General features: G+C 38.4%; 2 protein-coding genes across 2 annotated transcripts in view; one reads left to right on the top strand and one right to left on the bottom strand.

Annotated features, from left to right (window-relative positions):
- Positions 1-10084, top strand: part of LOC133532969 (fatty acyl-CoA reductase wat-like) — a 52329-nt gene extending 42245 nt beyond the window's left edge. The window contains exons 8-13 of the mRNA XM_061871861.1: positions 1498-1565; positions 5977-6172; positions 6743-6923; positions 7326-7447; positions 8869-9002; positions 9963-10084. Of these exons, the coding sequence (XP_061727845.1) occupies positions 1498-1565; positions 5977-6172; positions 6743-6923; positions 7326-7447; positions 8869-9002; positions 9963-10067 (806 nt within the window). The 3' untranslated portion in view covers positions 10068-10084. The remainder of the gene's footprint in view (positions 1-1497; positions 1566-5976; positions 6173-6742; positions 6924-7325; positions 7448-8868; positions 9003-9962) is intronic.
- Positions 10085-11019: 935 nt separating this feature from the next.
- Positions 11020-22415, bottom strand: LOC133532981 (probable pseudouridine-5'-phosphatase). Its single transcript, XM_061871884.1, has 9 exons — positions 22266-22415; positions 19903-20051; positions 19485-19567; positions 18884-19019; positions 18212-18342; positions 16959-17057; positions 16501-16560; positions 14393-14457; positions 11020-12834 (listed from the first exon to the last, which is right to left on the bottom strand). Exons 2-9 carry the CDS (start codon positions 19988-19990, stop codon positions 12573-12575), a joined length of 924 nt encoding a protein of 307 aa, XP_061727868.1. The 5' UTR covers positions 19991-20051; positions 22266-22415; the 3' UTR covers positions 11020-12572.
- Between the last annotated feature and the right edge of the window lie 2297 nt (positions 22416-24712).

Here is a 24712-nt window from a genome sequence, read left to right as displayed (position 1 = left end):
ATCATCGGTAACAAGAGCAATAAATTAAACTCTAGGCTGTATTCCACAAGGCCCGCCCCGTTATCTGTTCTCAGTACAAAATTTTATACTCAAGCCGTAGCCATTTAGGTGGTGGGCAAGTTATGTATGAGTGGGTTTTAGAGATGTGGACTTGTCGATTTTAATCATGTTAGATATCGATAATCTCTACTCAGCGGAACAGAATAGCGATTAATTGAAGCTATCTTCACTAAAAATTAACATCATAGAAATGGTAATGTATAATGAATACTTTATGCTGTAAGTAATAGAATAACTTAATTATTGCGGAAACATATTTTAGTTGGTTTTTGCCGGTGTCCCGTGCATTTCCACCGCTGATTATTGTAATATCGAACTCACAAAATCATACTGGTTGATAAGAATATAATAAACTTATGTTATAATGGTCTATTCGTTTTATGTAGTAAAATGAAAGCGCACATACCCACAAAGTAGTCATAAAACTAAACGAGACTATGCGCTGCATCTCTGGTACCATCAGATCTACACCCGTCCACTGGTTACCGTTAATATGCCACATTGCCCCGCCTCACCTTCGACGGCTCCAGGCACTGAGGAGGGAAACCCAGAAAATAACTAAGAACCCTGCTCTGCCAGCTTACAATGAGTTTTGCCATCCACCCCCCCCAGCGACTAAAATCCCGGAATCCACCCTGCGCTACAGCCCAGAACTTAAAGAATTTCAGCATCTCAGATAGGTGGAAGGTGGAGTGGTCTGCTGACACGGCCGGGAAATTCACCCTTATAACCGACCCGACACAAAAATTAAAAGGGTTCTCCCTCGCAAATGTTGGTGTCGCCTGAACAGATTGAGGACTGGGCATGGCTGTTGCAACTCTCTTACCTACAAATGGGGCTGGAATGTTTCTCCACTCTGCGAGTGCGGTGAAGAAGAGCAGACAACTGAACATATCACCCGGCGCTGCCCCCTTCATTCTTATTCTGGACCAGCTGAAGATTTGGTCTCCGTCACTCCTGACCCGATTACCTGGCTTGACAACCTCAAAGCCATATTTTGATTGTCCTTCAACTGTGCATGCCATACGATTAATAATAACGTAGTAAAATTAAAATTTAAAAAAATGCCGATAGTTTATCGATATGGCTACAACTTTCGGTTACTCATTGTTAATCGTACATACAAACAAAACATGGCTGTATGTGTGTGTGGCTACGGTGACAGCTGGCTTAGACTCCATCTTTAGGAATATTATATCTATGGTACCTCAAACTGACCAACATTTATTCAGCAATTTTTAGTGAGAAGTGATACATATATTAGTGTTATAGGGACATTTGCCTAGTCAGCTCATATCGCGGTACACGCGCACTTGAATATGAGCTGACTTGGCAAATGTCCCTATATTACTTCCCCCTTTTTTTGAAACACAAAAAATCCCCTCCCTATAGTGTCCCTATAGTGTTGAGATAACTACATAATTATATTTGTTTCAGTCATAGCATCGAACCTGGAACCAAGTCCTGGATGGGTCGACATGAGCAGTGTTTACGGACCGAGCGGGGTAAGCATAAATATCTATACATTCTCGTAGAATAATAACGGCCTCCTAATAATACCGTCTAGGCCGGTGACCCTGCCTAGCCCGAGTGGAAGGTCCCAGGTTTGAATCTCAATAAGGGCATTTATTTGTTCTTGTGTTATGTTACTCGTATCTGTGTATGTATGTTTGACGACCTGTCTGGCCTAGTGGTACCCTGCCTATGAAGCCGATGGTCCCGGGTTCAAATCCTGGTAAGGGCATTTATTTGTGTGACGAGCACGAATATTTGTTCCTGATTTCTATGTATTTAAGTATTTATAAATATTTATATATTATACATATACAGTGTGTCCTTAGCCATTGGACAAACCTTGAAATCTCACGTAGGGTTACTTCTCAGGAATGCTTTAACGTTAATATTTTTTTAATTAGAACAAAAGATAAAAAATAAAATTTTGAACAAAAGTTATTTGCAATAATCGTCAACAAAAAGAAACACACCATATTAATCTTTGGCAGTGTTTTTGACAATTTGTTCGAAATATTTGATAATGATGACATTTTTCAAAAGTCAGAATCTTATTAATGTCATAAATAAAAAAGATAATTAAAAAGGTCGAAGAAGGTTCCATACTATTCTTTGAGGATATTACCTCAGGAGCAACTAACACATACAGGCTGCTCCAAAGTACAAAATTTGTTAATTTCTTCGAAACCGCTACACCGGTTGTTATGATACTTTGTACACTGGTTCTAAATACCCTAATGCATATGTACATTTCAGCTTTGTCCAATGGCTAGGGACACACTGTATATCGTTATACTAAGTACCCTCAACATAAGCCTCCTTGGCTTACCGTGGGACTTACAAGGAAGGGTACCCAACTGTCCGACTCCGATTTGATTCATTTTGATATATGTTATAGAGTAGTCTAAAATACCGGACACGTATTTTTTTTTAGCTGCCCAAACTCAACCTGTTAGGAGACATTCGAAGACAAAAAAATCGACATTCGAAGTTTTATAATATCTTATCGCTAAAGTTACACATAAAGACAGGTATTTTTTTAGGAAAACTTGAGTTTAAGCAGATATAACAAAACACGTGCTCATTATTTTTTGCTGCTTTCAAACATATACTCAAACCAGCCATTAACTAGCAAGTTGCTTGAGCATCACTTTCTATAGGAGTTAGAAGATTTAGTTACTTTTTAGTACTTTGAAGGCCATTTTCTCCTAACAGGTTGAGTTTGGGCAGCTAAAAAAAAATACGTGTCCGTTATTTTAGACTACTCTATAACATATATCAAAATGAATCAAATCGGAGTCGGACAGTTGGGTACCCTTCCTTGTTAGTCAATTGTGTAAGAATGTCCCTATAGTATTTATTTATTTATTATTTATTTATTACACATACTCCGCTGACTGGACGTCGGTAGAGCAGGAGCGAAGCTCTTCCTTCCTGACTGTCTGAGCGTCCTACGTACACAAATACGAGGGTTCTTATATTATTATATTTCGTCACTTCATTTTTCAGATATAATCTTATACCTTTAAACGAGCAATTCTTGTATATATATATATATATTTCTGTGATCTCGGAAACGGCTCTAACGATTTCGCTGAAATTTGGTATATGGGGGTTTTTGGGGGTATACAATCGATCTAGATTAGTCTTATGTTTGGGAAAACGCGTGTTAACGAGTTTTCATGCGTTTTTCTTTCGATGCAGAATATGGTCGCTAATTTCGTGTTGCTGGCACTGTCCTTCTGGTCTAGCGGGTTAAGACGCGGACGGCTAGAAACGAGTGTTACGGGTTCGAATCTCGCCCGGTGACTAACTTTTGTTTTTTTTTTTTATATGTTCAAGTTTATATATTTTTTTTAATTTTTATTGTTTTAGACAAGTTTAATTTAGTAAAAAAAATTAGTTAAGATTATGTATAGACACCACCATATTACAATAAATAGTTATAACCGAGCAACGCTCGGTCGCCCAGGTACTTTTATATTAACCATGTAGTTTCTCTATTGTACAGATAGCATCGCACACATTTAAAGGTGGCGACTGACTTGTAACATTTCGGTGTAATGTAACGTGATACAACCCGAGCATTACAACAGTCAGTGCAGCGAGCTGAGCCGCTCGACGCGAGCACCGCGTGCTCCACTCGGCTGTCGGTTTTTACGCGAATCCCTTTGAGTGTTACAAAGGTGGCGACTGACTTGTAACGATCGCCGTGAACGATACATTACAAGCAAATGTTACAAGTCAGTCGCCACCTTAAGAGTAACTGTTTTGATTAAAACTGTGAAAACCAACTTCCGCCCGCTACCGCTTACTGGTTACCTGCGTGCGGCGACCGCTGCGCTCTTCATTCAATAATACATGTCGGTCTTCCCCACATTGACCTCAGGGTCCGTTTCACAATGTCCAAGTAAAGTATTGGATAGATAATTAATTCATAAATTAACTACCAGATCAAACTTCCTGCGAACTTAGCACTTTATCTACCAGTCCGCGTAGCCAACATGCATATCGTTCACGCTCCGTGGCGAACGAAACGCAACTGTCCCAGTCGCACTAATATGGAAGAGTCATAAAGAGATACGGAAGGTGGAGATAAGGAACGAAATCTCCGTGTACCAAAAAGTGTCATCAAAAAACTTTAAATAGGTGGCGCTACAATACCTAGAGTACTTGAACAAAAAATCAAATCATAGACAGCGCAATTCACTCCGTCAATAACGCATAGGTTCTTAGTTAGTTACTCTAGCGCTACTCTGGCGAGATTTGGAACTATTTATAGCTCACAGCTGGACACTTGCAACAGTTCTACCATAAGAGACGGCACTCCTCTTAATAGGGTTGTTTCCATCTACAAATCTTAGGGCAGAATTGTATCCCAATAAATTCTTTTGGATTATAAGAACATGTTAAACTACTTTTAGGGGACCTGTAATGACCATATTTTTGTAAATATTGAATTTAAAATATCTTTTGGCACACGTCACGTGCCCAAACTCGAAACGTCATTGAAGATTCTGATGACGTCACAACTCTCGGATTGACACTGTTGACAGTTAGGCGATAAACAACAAATGACAAATGTCAGTTGACAGTTCGTATCTTCTACGTGTGTATGTAGTTATGTGTCAAACCGTAAACTGTGACGTCACACAATTTTCAAAGAGCGTTTTGGGCGCGAAAGCATCTGTCAAAATATATTTTGTTAATTTAACATATTTAAAGCCGTTTTTAGTATAAAAGTTGAATTTTAGGGCAACTTTTAGTTAATATAGAACGTAATACAAGCGTTTCAAAAAATTGGAAACAACCCTATTCCACACTCCATAATAGAGAGAGATGACTACGCTACGCTACGGAGCGGTAACGATTGTAACGTTGGCTACGCGGCCTGTTGAGCTTGTTTGAAGATTGTGACACGCCAACGATGACTTTATTCGTCAGATAAGTGGCAAGTAGCTTATTCAGGACTTTACTTAGACATTGTGAAACAGGCCCTTAGTATTTTTTTTTATACTACATCGGTGGCAAACAAGCATACGGCCCGCCTGATGGTAAGCAGTATCCGTAGCCTATGTACGCCTGCAACTCCAGAGGAGTCACATGCGCGTTGCCGACCCTAACACTCCGCACCCTCGTTGAGCTCTGGCAACCTTACTCACCGGCAGGAACACAACACTATGAGTAGGGTCTAGTGTTATTTGGCTGCGGTTTTCTGTAAGGTGGAGGTACTTCCCCAGTTGGGCTCTGCTCTAGATCTGGAATGACATCCGCTGTGCTGTGCCCTACCACACAGAGCAAGATGACATTCACAATGCCCATACCTCTCTTGTGGACGTAGTTTAAGGACGTACCCGGGTCCATTAGTTACTTAAATTTCTTCCTCCGAAGCTGAAAAGTTAATCGTGAAAACGGACTAAATACTTAAGAGGAAATACCAGCTGAGCCCCCTCTCAAATTTGAGAATTTTAGGTTGATATCTCCGTCGGTGGTGACTCCTAAAATTAGTGCGATAAGGACGGTTGCATCTGCGTAAAAATCTCAGAAATCGAGGTTTCATTCGCGACATTTTCCTCCTCCAAAACTTAACCAATCGTATCGATTTTTTGGGAACGGAATGAGAAAGAAATTATCTGTGCCTGACCGTGTTGATTTTTGCGTTTATGGTTGCGCATTTTGTACGCTAGGCGTCTGTTTACGGCGCATTTATTTGGCTATTTTAGCACTTTTTGAAGTGAACCCAATTTCTTATAAAAACAAGAATATTAAAAAAGCAAAACATACAGGCACAGGTATTGAACTCATATAAAACAATATTAGATAGCCGAAATCGAGAGAGGAAAATGTCAAGCACGTTTGTATGGAAATATGACCACTAATGTTTCCTCTTACCATTAATTCCAGCTTTTCCTCGGCTGCGGTTTGGGCGTCATCCACACAATAATGGCCAACGACGACACATACATCGACCTGATTCCCGTGGACTATGTCAATAATGCAACCATAGCGGCCGCCTGGGCCACGGGAACGCGCCACCGAAACGGACAGAAGGATATCAAGATATATACGGTGTCACCGGCGAGGAACCCTAAGAAATGGCGTAAGTTTCATTATATTTTTTTCGTGGAATATAGAGCCACGGAAATGGACAGAAGGTGATTAAGATATATACCGTGTCACCGGTGAGGAACCCTACAAAATGGCGTAAGTTTTGTGCAAAATCTGTTTAATTTACATGGACTACGTCCACAACGTCACCATAGCGTCCGCTTGGACCACGGAAATGCGCCACGGGAAATATATCTCATTTCACCGGCGAGGAATTCTAAGAAATGGCATAAGTCTTTATAAATATTTATTATTCCCAACAACATCACCATAGCGGCCGCCTAGCGCCTGGGCCGCGGTAATTCGCCACCGAAATGGACAGAAGGATACAAAAATATATACCTTGAGACACTCTACAAATAGAGTAAGTTTTATGTACAGCTGCTGAGAGAACTGCATAGAAACTCAGTGGGAACATTGATCTAATTCCCGTGGCGAAAATAATCAGAAAAATTACCAGACAGTTTAGAAGATATACGTTCTATAAATCATAACTATCCCGATATCCGAATATACGAGTAGGTACAAACATATTTAATAGCTTATTTATTTACTGTTTCAGGAGACATCTTCGAGATATCCTACTCCAAAGCGGTGTATTGCGGCACTCCCAAGGCCATCTGGTACAACTTCGACATCCACACGAGGGTCCGATGGGTGTTCGTGCTGCTGACCTGGCTGTTACATTATATACCGGGATACCTGGCTGATGGCGCTCTTATGTTACTGGGGAAGAAGCCAAAGTAAGTCACAAAATAGTTATTTGTTTTACAAGGGGGCAAAGTTGTTGTTTAACCGCTCGTGTTAATATTGATACCCGAGCAAGCGAAAGTTTCCAAAATTGAACCACGAGCGTAGCGAGTGATTCGAGAACTGGAATCTTGAGGGTTGCGAGGGTTTCAAGGCACGAGGGTTAAACAAGCTTTGCCTCAGAGTGAAACAAAAATTTTCACCACACCAACGCGAGGAAAATACTACCTCACTTACTTCGTTGTCTAAAATGAAGCCTAAAATGGTGTGTCCATTTTAGGCTTCATTTTTAACTTACGAGCCTTATCTGATAAAAATAAAGTAACCTAATTTAATCTTGAAATTAACGGAGATCGAAATAACATGCTGTTATATGGTTTATTCGTTGTTTTTAGGGCGATGAAGATCTACAGAACGGCTTACAACCTATCCTCGGTGCTGGCTTACTTCACCTGCCACGAGTTCCACTTCAAAGATGAAAACTTGGTGCAGCTGCAAGAGAGCCTATCTAGAACAGGTGACTAAATAGTAGATTATGTCACAGGAGACCGAAGAGCTGGCAGCTTCCTCGCTCAACGTCCAACAATCCAGCGAGGAAATGCTGCCAGCGTCTTCGGTACTATGCCACAGGGGTCATTTTTAGAATTATTATTAGACCATCCTGCATTAGCTCAAACTAAAAAAAAAAGAAATATTATTAGTGTTATTTTAGTTATTATTTAGTTTATAATCACAATATACCATGTTACTGCATATTGTATCATTATACTTTTACAATTTCTAGCAACAAAAACTCGTATAGGTAAAAAACTTAAGTAAGTCACCTGTTGTATGTAGTTGTGACGTGTTCGAATAGACAATACATGATTAAAAGACACACACAAACAAAACAAATGTATATTCGAACACGTCACAACTACATACAACAGGTGACTTACTTAAGTTTTTTACCTATACCAGACATAGATATTTGGGGGCACGGTAGTGACCAAGTCGGGCCAAGCGAAGCGCAAGGGCACTACCCACCTTTTCTCGAAGCGCTTCGTCGTTGTTTTGAACCCTCAACTTGAGTTTGGATTATACCAGATAAACGAGTGACGACCGGTTTGACCTAGTGGGTGGCTAGACCGGTTTGACCCTGCCTACGAAGCTGATGGTCACGAGTTCAAATCCTGGTAAGGGCATTTATTTGTGTGATGAGCATGGATATTTGTTCCTGAGTCATGGGTGTTTTCTATGTATTTAAGTATTTATAAATATTTATATATTATATATATCGTTGTCTATGTACCCTCAACACGAGCCTTATTGAGCTTACTGTGGGACTTAGTCAATTTGTGTAATAATGTCCCATAATATTTATATATATATATAAAAACAAGTCTCGGGTAAGAATATGTAGAAGTGGACTTATTAAAGAGAAAGTTTAAATTATGTACATAGCTCTTACACTTAAGATATCTAAAACACCTCGTTTTCGTCACTGACTCACTCACTCACTGATCAAAACTTTTAGGGCACTTCCTGAAGTCCTAGAGAGCTGAAATTTCGTATGTAAGCTAGCATTAGCACACAAACAAAAAAAACGAGAACTTTGAACTTTTACCCCCCCCCCCCCCCCAAACCCTTAAACTAGGGGATGAAATTTTGTATGAGCCAATTATGATGCTAGAGATCTAAAAATGTACGTAATGTAGGGCCGGAAACGGCCATACCACATATTTTGACTAACATCTAGAGTTTCTGAAGTTAGGGCTTGTAGAGTTAGAAGCTTGGCTCTACATGATCTGATAACTTTTTGACAGTGCGAGCCTTATAGTTTCGTTTTGTCAACATTTTACATGAAAATGTTTTAGGTTTTAGGTATAATACCTATATGATTTTACTATTCTTTAAAAAATACAGCAATGAGTCTATAAAACATTTTTTTTTGCATAGATAAAGATATCTACAATTTCGACGTGGAGAAGATGAACTGGACCGAACAGATGGTCACGTGGGCCATCGGTCTAAGGAAGTACATCATCAAGGATGGGCTTCGAGACACCAACTATGCCGTCAAGAAGCAACAGGTACCTATCGTAAAATTTTTGCGTACGTAACTCATAGTTTAAATCAGGTCCCCACTGAAAACCAGCGCCACGGATTGCCGCGGCATTATGCTGAGTGAGGATCCTATTTTAGCGTCCAAATGTTCTTTAATGTCTGCATGTCTTCTTGTTCTTTTTTATGTACAGTCGCCATCAGAAATATCGGAGCGGCCAGGGTGCTCACAAATATCTGAACACGCCTCTAATGTCAAGACGTTTAGTGCGTGCTCAGATATTTGCCACCTCAGCCGCTCGGATATATCTGAAGGCGACTGTACTGTATTGTGGTGTTAAATCAATGTATTTTTTAATTCTATGCTCGTGAAATTGTCATTTAAGTCGCATGTAAGCAGCATAAAGTTGCTTATTATGCTCTAAAGCATAAAGTAAAATCATCTACAACCCTTATTAACTTTGCAATAAAGTCTACAATCTGCCATACTAACCTCAAACTACTTCAAACTTCACTTACATATTTTTCATACTTTCCTCAAAGGTTAACTGGAAGAGATCCCATACAGGTATAAGTTCGCCTTTGTTGTATTTAATTTACTCTGTAACTGTGTTTCTCGTGTTTTTATTTGTATACAATAAAGTATATACATACATACTAACTGCCGCTGCACTCGCTGCAGCTGGCGCACCCCCGACCAGCCCGAGTACGATTTTCTTCAGTCTTGGATAAAAACGGTAAATTGTATATTGTACTCACAATCGAAGTGAAAAGTAGAATATATAACTCGGCCATAAATGCCCCATTTTATCCGCGACCTATATCTTACTACTACTATGTTTTCTTTCTTAAAATGGTTCTTTTCTGCAGTAAATGCTCAAGAATGAAGAAATCATTCTTATTCAATAAGACAGTAGTGAAGGACCTTACAAACGTAGGCCCAAATATTAATTTATTTATTTAATATTAAAAAATAAATGTATTTTCAGGTCCTGAGGGTGCTAAACTACCTGGTTGGCGCGCTGTACCTGTACGCTATTTATACATTATGTAGTTACGTTTGCTGGTTTGTCTGGGTTTTAGCTAGTTTTTAATAAATATTTTATTATTTTGTTTGTTTTTTAATTAAATACATATTAACCCTTTTCCAGGCGTAGTACGATTTATCGACCACATACGCGCCATTAGAATTTCAACTTTAGCATTTCGATTGAAGGTTCAAATTAGATTACACTTTCAGGAAATGTTACTTGTCTTCAAATGAATCATCAAAGCTGGAATAATTGGAATATATTTGAGTTTTTTGGGAAAACCTTGTAGATTGGTGCGGCCTCGAAAAGGGTTAAAGAAAAAATATACACATAGTTACATACCTATATTATACATACACCGTGGGCTGGTAAAACTCGACAGATTTTAAAAGTGTATTTTTGACTGCATTTAGAGACTAAAATGTGATACAGAGTTTTCTGAAATCGGTCGTGTTTTAGAGATAATTCTGTTTCTGTAATAGTTTAGTGAAAAACGCCGTTTTGGCTGCGACTTTGCCACGAGATGACTTGGTTTAGACATACCTACTGACATAAGATAGAAGTTTTAAAGGAAACTCGCAATATATATCTGTAAATAAATAAATAAACTTTAGTTATTCGTTGCAATGTTTTAAGAAATAAAGTATCGTGTGCAGAAAACACAAAAAAAACGCAAATTTGAACTAAACTCATATACAATTTTTTGCTCCTTATGACCTCAGAAATGCGTAGTTAACTGTCGGGTTCTTCCATCCCACGGTGTATATATTAAATCCAGTATATTTCAAAGGTCCTTGCTTTATTTATTTTCAGCAAAAGTGTATATAAACTGAAATAAATGTCATATACTAAGAAAAAGTGACCAAGGCTTCCAGTGCCCCAGGCTGGAATCAAACCAGCGTCCTCTGCTATCGCGACGGGTGCCTGATATGGTGCTTTTTCTTAGTATATGACATTTATTTCAGTTTATAATTTATATAGTAGTGTTTCTACTTGAAATAAAAACAAATTAAAATATTTTCTAAAAATAATTTCATTTGTTCTAATACTTCTAATAGTAAAAGTGTATACTCGTAATATATGATATGTATGCGGATCGAATGTACTTGTCAAAATTGGTTGTTTTTAAATTCGAAGTCATATATAAAAAAAACTATGTTTAAATTGTTTTTTTTTTTTAATAGCCTATTTTGTGTCCCACTGCTGGGCAAAGACTCCTTTTTCCACCACTCATCACGGTTTGAAGTATGTTCCCGCCAGTCTCTGCAAAAAGCGTCGAGGTCATCCCGCCATCTCTTTTTTGGTCTGCCTCTGCCCCGGCTAATCTGCGGTGTCCATTCGGTAGCCAATTTGGCCCACCGATCCGGGTGCATACATTAACTTTAGGTAATCATCAATCATTTTTTGGCAATTATGGATGCGAGCAAGTACTTGCTATAACATTTAACTTATCAAAATTAGGACGCCTCAAGGTATTTTAATTAGTACCAAGTATTTTGAACCATCTTTCATAGAGTGATAGGGTTACATTTTTTCTTAATTTTTGACACTGTCACAGTTGTCCTTGGCGCTGTGGGCACGACTAGTAACGACGCCTTTAGGTGTTCTTGGCGTTCAAAAGGTTAAAGGGTTGAATAACCTTATCACAATGTCCAATAGTTCACCACGCAAACACCATATACCCTATTCGCGAAACTTCCTGTCTTACACCATTATTATATCATTTTCAAAGAACCACTAATCATTTCTTTATACAATCCTTATTTTGCAAAAAACAGAGTATGTTCATTTGTTTTAGATTATTTTTCAAATAAGTGAACTAGCTTTCCAAATAAAATTGTATGTATTTCATTAGGTTCATAGTTCTCATTTTATAGGCTTTTTGCAGACAGGAAGATTTCAAAGAGGCATTGTACGAAAAGTAATTTGAAATTAAGATTCGTTTTTTAAAAGAAAACGACTTTAAATTTTAAAACGGTATTATGTAAACCTTTAATGAGCATATATAATAAAGTCTATAATGGATTTCATAAAGTTAAGCTCAGGTTTTAATTTTAACTAGATACTGACCAGAAAACCAACTATCAATTGACATTTGTGGCTTCATTAAGTATTGAAGTGCTTAATAACATGAACATTATTTCAATAAGCATAATTTAGTTGGCTATATAGACTCATCCATCTTGGTTTAGTCAATGTTTTGTTCTTTATGGTCTTGTTCGATATTTATTCGTTGATTATCTTTATCACTAAAAAGGATTTTGTTAATCTTGAGGTCATCAGCAAACACAAAAGCCTACAATTTTAGGGTACATAGTAGAAAGGCATGGTATAATTGATATTTTTTTACAATAGTGGTCCCAGTATTGAACCCAGAGATACACCAGGTATGGTTGAATTTTCATCGGTTAAAGCGTACTAACTACAATAAATTAGGTTTATGTGGTCAATTTAAAATTAATCTGGCGAAGGAGATTACCACATATTCCATTTAAAACCTTTTTTTTTTCAGTAGAAGCATGCTCAACCTTATCAAGAGCTTTACAAAAATCCTTACAACTTTTAATTTTATCTAGATGCTGCTGGACTGCCAACTAGCTGTTTTTTGTCCATCAAAAGTGACATTTGTGCCCTTATTCTAGATATTCTCGACGACTTGGATATATTTTCAACAAGCAAAGCAGTCGGCTGTATGGGTTTATCCTTCTTAGTTTCAGTGTTTTCTGCTTTAAATTCTTGTTCGACGCGAGCTGAAATGGGTTTGCCTTTGGCTGGTGTTTCGGGGAAGGGTGGGAGACCAAAATCTTCCGGTTTAAATTCTCGTAGAGATCTGTGGAATAGAAGTTTTACTTTAGTAATAGAAGTACAATTCTTTCTACACTTGCGTTAGGGCCTGATTACTCATCCTCGTCCTGCCCTCCTCTTCTTCCTCGCGTTGTCCCGGCATTTTGCCACGGCTCATGGGAGCCTGGGGTCCGCTTGACAACTAATCCCAAGATTTGGCGTAGGCACTAGTTTTTACGAAAGCGACTGCCATCTGCCCTTCCAACCCAGAGGGTAAACTAGGCCTTGTTGGGATTAGTCCGGTTTCCTCACGATGTTTTCCTTCACCGAAAAGCGACTGGTAAATATCAAATGATATTTCGTACATAAGTTCCAAAAAACTCATTGGTACGAGCCGGGGTTTGAACCCGCGACCTCCGGATTGCAAGTCGCACGCTCTTACCGCTAGGCCACCAGCGCTTCCTCCCCTGCCCATTTGGGATAAATAAAGGACATTCCATTTTTAGCAAGTTATCAATGAAAAGCCTGGATAGTTTGAGGTTACACTACAACTTCTTTTTTAGGGTTCCGTACCCAAAGGGTCAAACGGGACCCTATTACTGAGACTTCGTTGTCCGTCCATCCGTCCGTCTGTCACCAGGCTGTATCTCATGAACCGTGATAGCTAGACAGTTGAAATTTTCACATGTGATGGATTTCTGTTGCCGCTATAACAACAAATACGAAAAACAGAACAAAATAAATATTTAAGGGGGGCTCCCATACAACAAACATATTTTTTGCCGTTTTTTATAAATTATGGTACGGAACCCTTCGTGCGCGAGTCCGACTCGCACTTGTCCGGTTTTTTTTACTTATAACGTGAAACAGAGGAAAATTAAGTCTTATTTTCCAAATAACAATAGCTAAAACTGAGTATGTTGGACAGGACGAGGATAAACGCAAGTAATATTTTGGACGATCGATGTTCGAAATGATATTGGTATATCATAGTTTTGAATTTTTTGGTGGAGTTAAATATACGCGTGTTACAGCAACGTTATATGCAGCAATAAATAACTTTTTATGTTTTTTTTTTTTAATTAAATGTACAGTCAAAAGATTTCATTTGTGACCAGTACCACTGTTTGTGACCCATTTCGTACCTTTGTCCCAATGACAATAGTATGAAGCCTCTAGCGACTATGGAGTGTGGAATTAAGAGGAGTGACATCTCTTATGGTAGAACTGTTGCAAGTGTCCAGCTGTCAGCTATAAATAATAGTTCCAAATCTCTCCAGAGTAGCGCTAGAGTAGCTAAGAACCTAGGCGCTATTGACGGAGTGAAGTGCGCTGTCTATGATTTGATTTTTTTGTTCAAGTATTCTAGGTATTGTAGCGCCACCTATTTAAGATTTTTTGATGACACTTTTTGGTACATGGAGATTTATTTCCTTACCTCCACCTTCCGTACTAGCGACTTTCATGTTGTTTGTCACTGTGACAATGTACGAAATGGGTCACACATTAAATCTTTTGACTGTACCTACTTAGCCATACCCTTCGGAGTAACGGACTATTTTTTTAAACACGGATATACACAACTGAAGCAGCCAGGACCTAACCTTAGGACTATTGTTGCTTGGCGCGTCTTTTGACGATCTAAGCGTCGGTCTGGAATCATCACTACCTGTGAAATAGGAAATAATGCTGTATCTCTCCAGGGAAGCCTGATGGAAAAATATATTAAGATGGCACGTTTGGATGGATCAGGTGACAGTCGGAACGGGACATAGGGCTTATTTCTAGTTTTAATTCTTTATCAGAATGTCTTTTTATATTTCCTCTTAACATTGACGTATTTAGTAGCAAAACCGGTTATAAAATACCGGTAAATACCGGTTTATTTCGGTTTTCCTCCGAACTTTTATAAGAACCCGAACGTTTTAAGAACTTTATTGTAACCTAAAAAAACCGGTTTATTCGATGAGCGACGAAACGGCCGGCCGGCCTGGTGGTGTGCCACGTAAACATAGACACCGACATAGGAATTAAGCGGTTTTTATTGCTCTAATCCGGTTAATTTGACAAGAACTGTTCTCATAAAAACCGGTTTAAAAATAACGGTTTTTCAAGTGAAACCGAAATTAAAAGGTTTTGCGCCAAGTACATAATAACGGTTTGGAAATTTAACCGGTTTCCGAGCCTTGTTTAGTAGAGATGGAATAAATACCTAATTTAATTAATTAGAGGGAAATATATATTTTGGACGACCAGTTTGGCCTAGTGGGTAGTGACCCTGCCTACGAAGTCGATGGTCCCAGGTTAAAATCCTGGTAAGGGCATTTATTCATGTGATGAGCATGGATATTTGTTCCTGAGTCATGGGTGTTTTCTATGTATTTAAGTATTTATAAATATTTATATATTATATATATCGTTGTCTAAGTACCCTCAACACAAGCCTTATTGAGCTTACTGTGGGACTTAGTCAATTTGTGTAATAATGTCCTATAATATTTATTTATTTATTTTTTATTTTATATATCACGTGATCGTCAGTAGAAAAAGAGAAAACGTTTTTTCACTTGTAAACATTTCCATTCTCCGTGATTTAGTATGTTATTAACACAATGAAAAACTAGGTTTACATGTTTATCTTTTTTTTCAAAATTTGAAAACAAAAAAAAATTGTTTCAAAAAGCGAAACCTATAAACCTAGAATACATTACGCTCAAGTGATCGACATCAAAATTTGTTAAGATTTAGTTAGTGGAAACCGTTTTCTACCGAAAAGGAATTTCATAGAAAAATTACCGTTATTTCGTTAGATTCGAAAAGCTATTCTTCCCTCCTAAAAGTTTTTGAAAATAATTTCATTTTTGGTACAAGCTTTTATCGATGACTGAACTTTTCTTTCAACAGGCAACTACTTAATACTCATCGAGGCACTAATAAATCCAAACACAATTAGGCTGCGTTGTTTTATCACAGAGTTTCTATGGCCACCTCCTGTGTCCATCATCAGATCAGCCCGATGGTACCATAATTTTTATTTTATTTTATTTTATTTTATTTTTTAACAACAAAATTACACAGCATTACAGTATATACTAATGCACTGCGAAATTTAGGACAGAAAGTATATAAATGCATACACATCATCACATAATAGTGCATTGTCACCCAACTTACATATGTATGTGAAGTTTCAGCTCAATCGAATAACGGGAAGTGGGTCAAGTGGGTTAAATTTAGCTTGTACATTTGACCCAAACTAAATATTTTGCAAGGGAATAAAAATACGTGAGTTAAACCGTAAAATAAGTTTGATTATGAAAATGAATGTTTTGCCTCAAAACATTAATAAAAGGTCAATATGGTAAATACCGTTTATAAGGAAAGATCGTCTGCACGGTATTTCGTCAATTATCATTAATTATTTAGGTTTTATAGTTAAAAAATATTATTTTAGATGACTCGTAGAAAAAGTATTGTATACAATAGTGATGTAATTAAGCTTTTCAATCTCGTACCTTACTTAGGCAACTCAGCAATCGTTGCCTAAACACGGTACTCGACTGAAAAGCTCTCTATTATATCACGATTGTATAACATACTATTATTAGTATATAAATAAATACTGTTATAAGTAACTCAGGCTTCGCCATATTGACCTTCGGGAAAATTAAAATAAAATAGGTACTTATAATAATGTGCATTTAGTACTAACCTGCATGCCGGCTGCGACTGCCGCTTTTACTCCGATTTCAGAATCTTCGAACACGATACACTGTTAAGTATAAAATGTTACAAATTTACAAGTGTTTGCTGCAAATTATACAGTTACTAGATCCACACGGTCACCGGGCACTTGCGATCGGGATCCGATGACTGAGGGCCTAGGCCTATCTCGAACTCCGAAGTTCATAAATTGTATTGAATGTGAAAATAAATAATATTGAATTACCTACTTTTTCCGGAGTTACCCCACGTGACGGTATGCTTAGGGTTAAGCACACCGTAAGAACCCGGAAAATTATACTCATCCCTTTCTTTTTAGTGCTAGTACTAGCGTAAGATAAAGACAGTATGATTCTCTCTGTCTATGTTTGAAATGAGACAGTCCTGGACCAAACTATAAAAGCCTTATTACAACGATATAAGATAAGGACCATCTACATGAATTACCTGTGCAGGTTTTGGTTTGGTCGGAAATCGGCTGGCAGCGACGAGGTAGATGTCTGGGTTGGGTTTCCCCCGGTCCACTTCGGGGTCCGTAGCGCACACCTAAGGAAATAAGGAAATTACAACTTTGCCCAACGGTTACAACTCTGCTCACCGCCAACTTTACCCACATCGCTCACAAAACAGAAAATATCCATGGTTTCTATTTAAAAAATACAATATTTTGTTTTTCTACTGTAAACTTTTTGGAAGGTTCCAGAGAGTAAAGGTCAATGATATACAGATATAAATATAATAAATAAATACTACATATCATTTGGTTTTTAAAGTAGGTGTAGTTAGTCGGTGTTAGTAATAAGGTTCTTTGTAAGTTCCAGTATTTGTTCCACGATATTTTAACAAATAGGTACTAGAGTTACGAAGAACTTAAAATCAAACCTGCCACTGAAAGAAAAGAAAATACTGGATTCCTGCATACTACCATGCCTTTCTTATGGATGTCAAACGTGAATTTTCACATCGTACACAAAAATAAAATTAACACGTGCCAAAGAAGCATGGAGCGGAGTATTCTAAATATAACACGTATCGATAAGAAGAAAAACATAGAAATAAGACAAAAAACAAAAGTAATTGACGCTCTGACATATTGCAAAAAATTGAAATGGCGATGGGCTGGTCATGTAACAAGAATGAATAACAACAAGTGGACAAAGACAGTGACAACATGGCCGGCTTCAGCTCAGCGGGAAAACGCAGGCAAGGAAAACCATTAGAAAGGTGGTCAGATGAAATTATTAAAATAGCAGGACAACAATGGATGGAAAAAGGCAAAATAAGAGATAAATGGAAGGAGTTGGAGGAGGCCTATACTCGAGAGAGGTCCTTAATATCCGAGACATAAGTTACACATTTATTTGACACTTAAATTTTATTAAGTTAATCAAATTAAGTAACAAATTAATGACACAATGTAAACAATTTTAGAATACATTTATAAGTAAATTATTTATGAATTAAAATTAATAATGTAAATACATAATGCATGCATTCACATTTTTATATTGCAACGATATTAAGGAATAAATGGCTTTTTTATTTTTTATAGTAATAAAGTGTTGGTCCTATGATATTAAGCGATTTTCGTGACTTCGCGAGCATTTAGGAGTTTAGAGAATAGACAACCTACGAGCTGGGCGACTACGGTTAGAAGCACTAGAAGTACAACTACAAGTGTGATAATAGTATGTGTGTACCTTGTGGTTAAAAAGCGCGAAGAGTTTAGGTCTTGCTTGTGCGGCGATCCTAACGGCACGCTCGGTGCTGTTCGTGGCCAGCGCTATCGGCACCTTGGAGTCATACAAGTGTGTCAGAAGACGCTCGGCGCCTGAAATAATATATAAATATTAAATATAAAATTCAAAGAAAACCTTATAATAAAAATAAAGCTATATGACAAAAAATCCATTGTATACCAAAAATGCCTTGCATAATTTTGGAAAGGAGCTGATACTCTTCAAACTGCTGGATCAATTTCTATCAAAGAACCCCGCAAGGAAACTCGCTTTCACGAAAAAAAAGGCATCTAAATCCGTTGGAGAGTTACGATGCTACAGACAGGCTTTGGCGTCAAACAAATAACACCGTTTTTGCGTCGGAGTTAAAACATTTATTCCGACAACACATCAATAAAATAACACAAATAACAAACGCTCGCGCTTCTTCCACGGGATTCGGGAGCAGCATTCTCAAGCGACTAAGCTGTAAGGGTGCGCTGGCGACGGCTTTCCCAACGGGGTCTGTGGTGCTTGAAATCGTCCATGGAAATCATCAACACTCACTCTTGAGGAAGGACATTACCATCGTTCTCGCTATACCGTAATCCAGTACCGTAGTTTTGTTGCCAATAGGCTACGAGGCAGGCTTACCAGGTTGCAAGGGGGCACTGGCGACGGCCTTTCCGACGAGGTCTGTGAGCTGGTGCTCGAAATCGTCCACGGAAATCGGCAGCAGCACCCGCTGCACCACGGTCTCTGACAGGTCGCGGTCCGTGGCACCGTAGCACTGCAGGAAGAATAAATATATATGATTATAATGAGGATGTATTTTTATACTATGTCGGTGGCAAATAAGCGTACGGCCCGCCTGATAGTAAGCAGTCTCCGTAGCAACTCCAGAGGTGTTACATTCGCGTTGCCGACCCTAACACTCCGCACCCTCGTTGAGCTCTGGCTACCTTACTCACATCAAGGACACAAAAGTAGGGTCTAGTGTTATTTGACTGCGGGTTTCTGTAAGGTGGAGGTATTTCTCCAGTTGAGCTCTGCTCTAGATCTGGAATAACACCCGCTGTGCAGTGCCCTACCACACAAAGCGAGATGACATTGACAGTGCCCATACCTCTCTTTTGGTCGTAGTTTAAGGACACACCCGAGTCTAAATGTATGTTCTTTTGCGGCACTTAAACTACCAAACGCATAAGCCTATGACTTTTATGTCTTGAAGGTCAAAATTCAACGATTTACCTACCTGAATTTCCAGATCCTTTGTGTATGTTTTTCCATATCTTTCGCAGATCGTCCTGATGGCTTTTTGATAAACAATCTCGGAATCTGTAGAAATAAATGTGTCCGTAATAATAATCATTGACAATTACGAGTACTTATTGACCGAGCGGTAGCCAATCTCCGTTTCAGCCTGGGCAAAAATACTGTCGTATCAGTCGTATGTCGGGCTATCTAGCTGTTCTCCTCTACAGGGGGCCTAGCCAAGACGACAATGGTAAATAGAAAACGCCAATTGACATTTAGATTTTCTTTAGGTCAGTTGAAATTTCGTTTACATTGTATAGAAGAGGGGACTCATAAAATTTATCGAAAACTGACGAAGCGAAAACGACAAAAAAAATCGGCCCAAATACAGAACAAATAAAATAATACATTATTACCCAATACGGTCCCGTCCAAGTCGAAAAGGCAATGCGTCACTTTCTTAAACTTCCTGGTGCAGTAGAACTTCGCTGGGATGGGGATCATTGCACGCGAGGGGCCGACGAGCGAAATTTTGCCAGGACATTGTTCATCTTTGCCCGGGGAACTGGGCAAAGTTACAGATGTGATAATTGCACAAAGTATAGATACTTAGTTCGAATGCTATTCTTAATTTAAAAAAATCGTCAGCCGGTTGCATCATGGTGGTAAGAACGTCATCAGCTGGCCAAGAGCATGTCGGGCCACGCTCAGTGTAGGGTTCCGTAGTTACTCTTCCGTCACATCAAGCTAAAATGGAGCTTAAAGTATAGTAAATTGTTAACCAAGAGATGAAACGGTACCTTTCACCCAAGTTAAGCAAATAGGCAAATTTGCATAATCAGTACCTAATTAAAGTCTTTTACTATGAAGGGAAAACTTTTTGCGATAACTCAAAAATAGCTAAACTGATCATGTTCGCTATAGTTTTCATTGAATGTATTTCTTAAGCTCTACTTCCACGATTTTTTTCATATTTTTTGGACCTATGGTTCAAAAGTTAGAGGGGGGGACACATTATTTTTTTCTTTCGGAGCGATTATCTCCGAATAAATTGACTTTATCAAAAAATGTTTCTAGAAACCCCCTATTAGTTTTAAAAGACCTTTCCAACGATACCCCATACTCTAGGGTTAAAGCGAAAAAAAAAATTCACCCCCACTTTACGTGTAGGGACCTCCCCTAAAAAAAATTAAATTTTTAGATTTTATTGTACGACTTTGTCGGCTTTATTGATTTATATATCCATGCCAATTTACAGCTTTCGAGCGGTAACGACCACGGAGCAAAGCCTCGGACAAACAGACAGACAGACAGACAGACAGACGGACATGGCGAAAGTATAAGGGTCCTAGTTGACTACAGAACCCTAAAAATAAGCACTTTACCTTTTTATTATAGTATAACAAAATCATGAAACTTTGCATGTAGCATTCCATTAGGCGTTTCAAATAAATGGATTAATCAATTTACACATTACGCATACTTTGCAGACATAAAGGGGTAAGGCGCGTAGTTTTTACATGTTCATTTTACAGCTAACTAAACTGAGCTGAGGTGGGTGGTTTTTCCGTCGCGTTACAACCGGTTGACGGTTTTTTAGGGTTCCGTAGTCAACTAGGAACCCTTATAGTTTCGCCATGTCCGTCTGTCTGTCTGTCCGAGGCTTTGCTCCGTGGTCGTTAGTGCTAGAAAGCTGAAATTCGGCATGGATATATAAATCAATAAAGCCGACAAAGTCGTACAATAAAATCTAAAAAAATATTTTTTTTGCTTCAACCCTACAGTGTGGGATATCGTTGGAAAGGTCTTTCAAAACTAATAGGGGTCCCCCCCTCTAACTTTTGAACCATAGGTCCAAAAAATATGAAAAAAATCGTGGAAGTAAAGCTTAAAAAAGACATTAAATGAAAACTATAGCGGATATGATCAGTTTTACAGTTTTTGAGTTATCGCAAAAAGTTTCCCCTTCATAGTAAAAAGACTTACTTTAATTAGGTACTGATTATGCAAATTTGCCTATTTGTTTCACTCGCGTGAAAGGTACCGTTTCATCCCTTGGTTAACAATTTACTATACTTTGAGCTCCAGTTTAGCTTATTGTGACGGAAGAGTAACTACGGAACCCTACACTGAGCGTGGCCCGACATGCTCTTGGCCGATTTTATTTATATTTAAAACAACATCTAAACTATCTTCTGACTAAGTATCAGCCGGGAGGCGATGACGATGATGCTGATGAATGATGATGCTCCTGGCCCGCGGTCTATAAAACCACCAAGCACTAGACCCGAGCGTCGGCGTGTAGTCAACTCTATGGCTGCTGCTGGACGCAACGTTGGCGCAACTGCGCAGCGACGCCATTTTCCATAGCGCTGACTAGACGCCGATGCTCAAAAGACGGTATGGGGTTCTTACGATCTTCCCAAACAAAGAAAATAATATATCGATTTTCACATTTACCTTATATTTATATAGAAATATGAATGTAAGTTGAACATGCCATAATATAACAAAGTAAGGGTCCGGTCATATATTATTAGTTTGTTTTGATGATCTCTGAATAATTGTTTTGATGGAGTCAAAATTTAAAGTTTTTTTCCAAATCATTAATTTTTGCTGAACATGAATGTTCAGTCAAATCTATAGCTCTGATCCTTTACCACGTGCCTTCGTTTGATCCGTACTGAATGCGATAAATCTGTTATACCTATAAACTTTGTGTCTAGATAAACTTTTTATTTATTGATCTATGTAATTGCAAAACAAATAAGTAACTAACCTGTTGTTTTTAGAAAGGATATGGTGTGAAAACTGGATTTTTAACAAAAATGGTCTGTTTATTAAATTTTGAATTTTGATGTTCAGTGATTTGACGTTTTAATTTTTTTTTAATTTGTGACAATGTCGCAATGAAGTTATCAGAAGAAGCACTTAAATCTCTATGGTCACGGAATATAATACTATTTAGATAATGTGTGTGCACCTGTTTTTGTATGAAAAAAAAAAGCAGATTCAGATACTTAATGTATTTCTCTTTTCATACATTCATTAGTATATTTTTTGTATATTATACGTACGGTTACGATCTTTAATCGTTGAGCTGGGGTTCAAGCTATTTATTTTTATACTACGTCGGTGGCAAACAAGCATACGGCCCGTCTGATGGTAAGCAGTCACCGTAGCCTGTGTACGCCTGCAACTCCAGAGGTGTTACATGCGCGTTGCCGACCCTAACCGGTTGTTTAATACCGTAAGTAACCTCAACAATGAAAGATCGCGTCTGGGGGCCTACCGCGAAAACCGAAATTCGCAAATTGCGGGGATCTTTCTCTTATTAAGAGGTAATTAGAGTGAGAGAGAAAAATGTCCGTTATTGACGAACTTCGATTTTCCCTGGGGCCCTGTTTCATGGAAGGCGCGATTTGCCAACGAAATCCATGCCTTAATAAATAAATAAATACTAAATCAATAAATAAATGTTATAGGACATTATTACACAAATTGACTAAGTCTCACAGTAAGCTCAATAAGGCTTGTGTTATGGGTACTCAGACAACGATATATATACAGTGAAACTTGGTTAAGTGGGACCTGGATAAGTGAGAAGACAAGGATTATTTCACCTTATTTTTATTACTACTCATACCTACATAATGTTTACAAAATAACTTCCTAACCACCTCTATAACTGAAATAACATCTATCTATGGAAAATTATTTATATCTGGCTAACTGAGACCCTGGGTAAGTGGAATACCTCTTTAAGTGAGACAAATTTGCAGGTCCCTTGAAGTCTCAGTTATCCAGGTTTCACTGTAATATATAAATAATATATAATACTTAAATACACAGAAAACACCCATGACTCAGGAACAAATATCCGTGTTCATCACACGAATAAATGCCCTTACCAGGATTTGAACCCAGGACCATCGGCTTCATAGGCAGGGTCACTACCCATTAGGCCAGACCGGTCGTCAAAATGATGATGATGGTAAAAACTATCCAATGTCCTTCCTCGGGCGGACATTTCATCAAGTAAAGCAGGTCTTTTATTCATAATGAAGTGCCCAATGACCTAGTGGGAAGTGACTTTGCCTATGAAGCCGATGGTCCTGGGTTCGAATTCCGGTAAGGGGATTTATTTGTGTGAAGAATACAGATATTTGTTTCTGAGTCATGGGTGTTTTCTACGTATTTAAGTATTTATATGGTATGTATATCGTTGTCTAAGTACCCACAACAGAAGCCTTATTAAGCTTACTGTGGGACTTAGTCAATTTGTCCTATAATATTTATAAATAATAATTCAGCCTATATACGTCCCACTGCTGGGCACAGGCCTCCTCTCATGCGCGAGCGGGCTATATAATAATATTTATTATGTACTCTTTATTTATCTTGTGTCTTAGATTAGGCATTTTATAATATGAATATAAAAGTAAAATACAACAAATCATACAAAAATAATACAAAATACATATAAACACATTATAAAAAACCTAACCTAGGGTGCCGCCAACAGCGGGGCAGGGCCCAAGCTGCCGGTGGTCAGGGCCGCAGAGAGAGGAACCGGCGGACTATCCCTGCCGTGTCCAAGATCACCGCCTTCTGCATCTGACCCTTGATCCAACCACCTAGCGAGAGTCTCTCAAGGTGTTGGTCGAGACTCTTCGCTATGAGACCGTTCGCTGAAACGACTATCGGGACAATGATCGTCGAATCAACATCCCACATGGCGGTTATCTCGTGAGCCAAGTCTAGGTACTTACTGGACTTGTCCTTCTCGGCTTTCACGAGATTCTCATCATGGGGGATGGTGATGTCGACGAGCACGGCCCGGCGCTGCGATCGATCTATTATCACGATGTCAGGCTTATTGGCTACAATAGTCCTGTCAGTGATAATAGATCGATCCCAATAGAGCGTGGCACGACTATTTTCGAGAACTGGCGCAGGTGAGTACTTGTAGTATATAATATTTATTATTATTATTATTTATTTAAATAGGTATGTCTGTAAGTAAGTAAGTAGTAAGTAAGTAATATTTTATTTGTGAAACACAGGTTATAATACAGATGACAGTGAAATGATATAGTACTCTGTGATCTACCATATAGGTGTACAAATATAGGTATACACTACGTTCACTCAAATATCAAACACTTATTGGACCCGGGTATGTCCTTAAACTACGTCCACAAGAGAGGTATGGGCATTGTGAAT

This window comes from Cydia pomonella, chromosome 28 (assembly GCF_033807575.1).
Source record: "Cydia pomonella isolate Wapato2018A chromosome 28, ilCydPomo1, whole genome shotgun sequence".
Classification (NCBI taxonomy): Eukaryota; Metazoa; Arthropoda; class Insecta; order Lepidoptera; family Tortricidae; genus Cydia; species Cydia pomonella.
The sequence above is the reverse complement of the archived record's forward strand: the minus strand, read 5'-3'. Positions and strand labels throughout refer to the sequence as shown.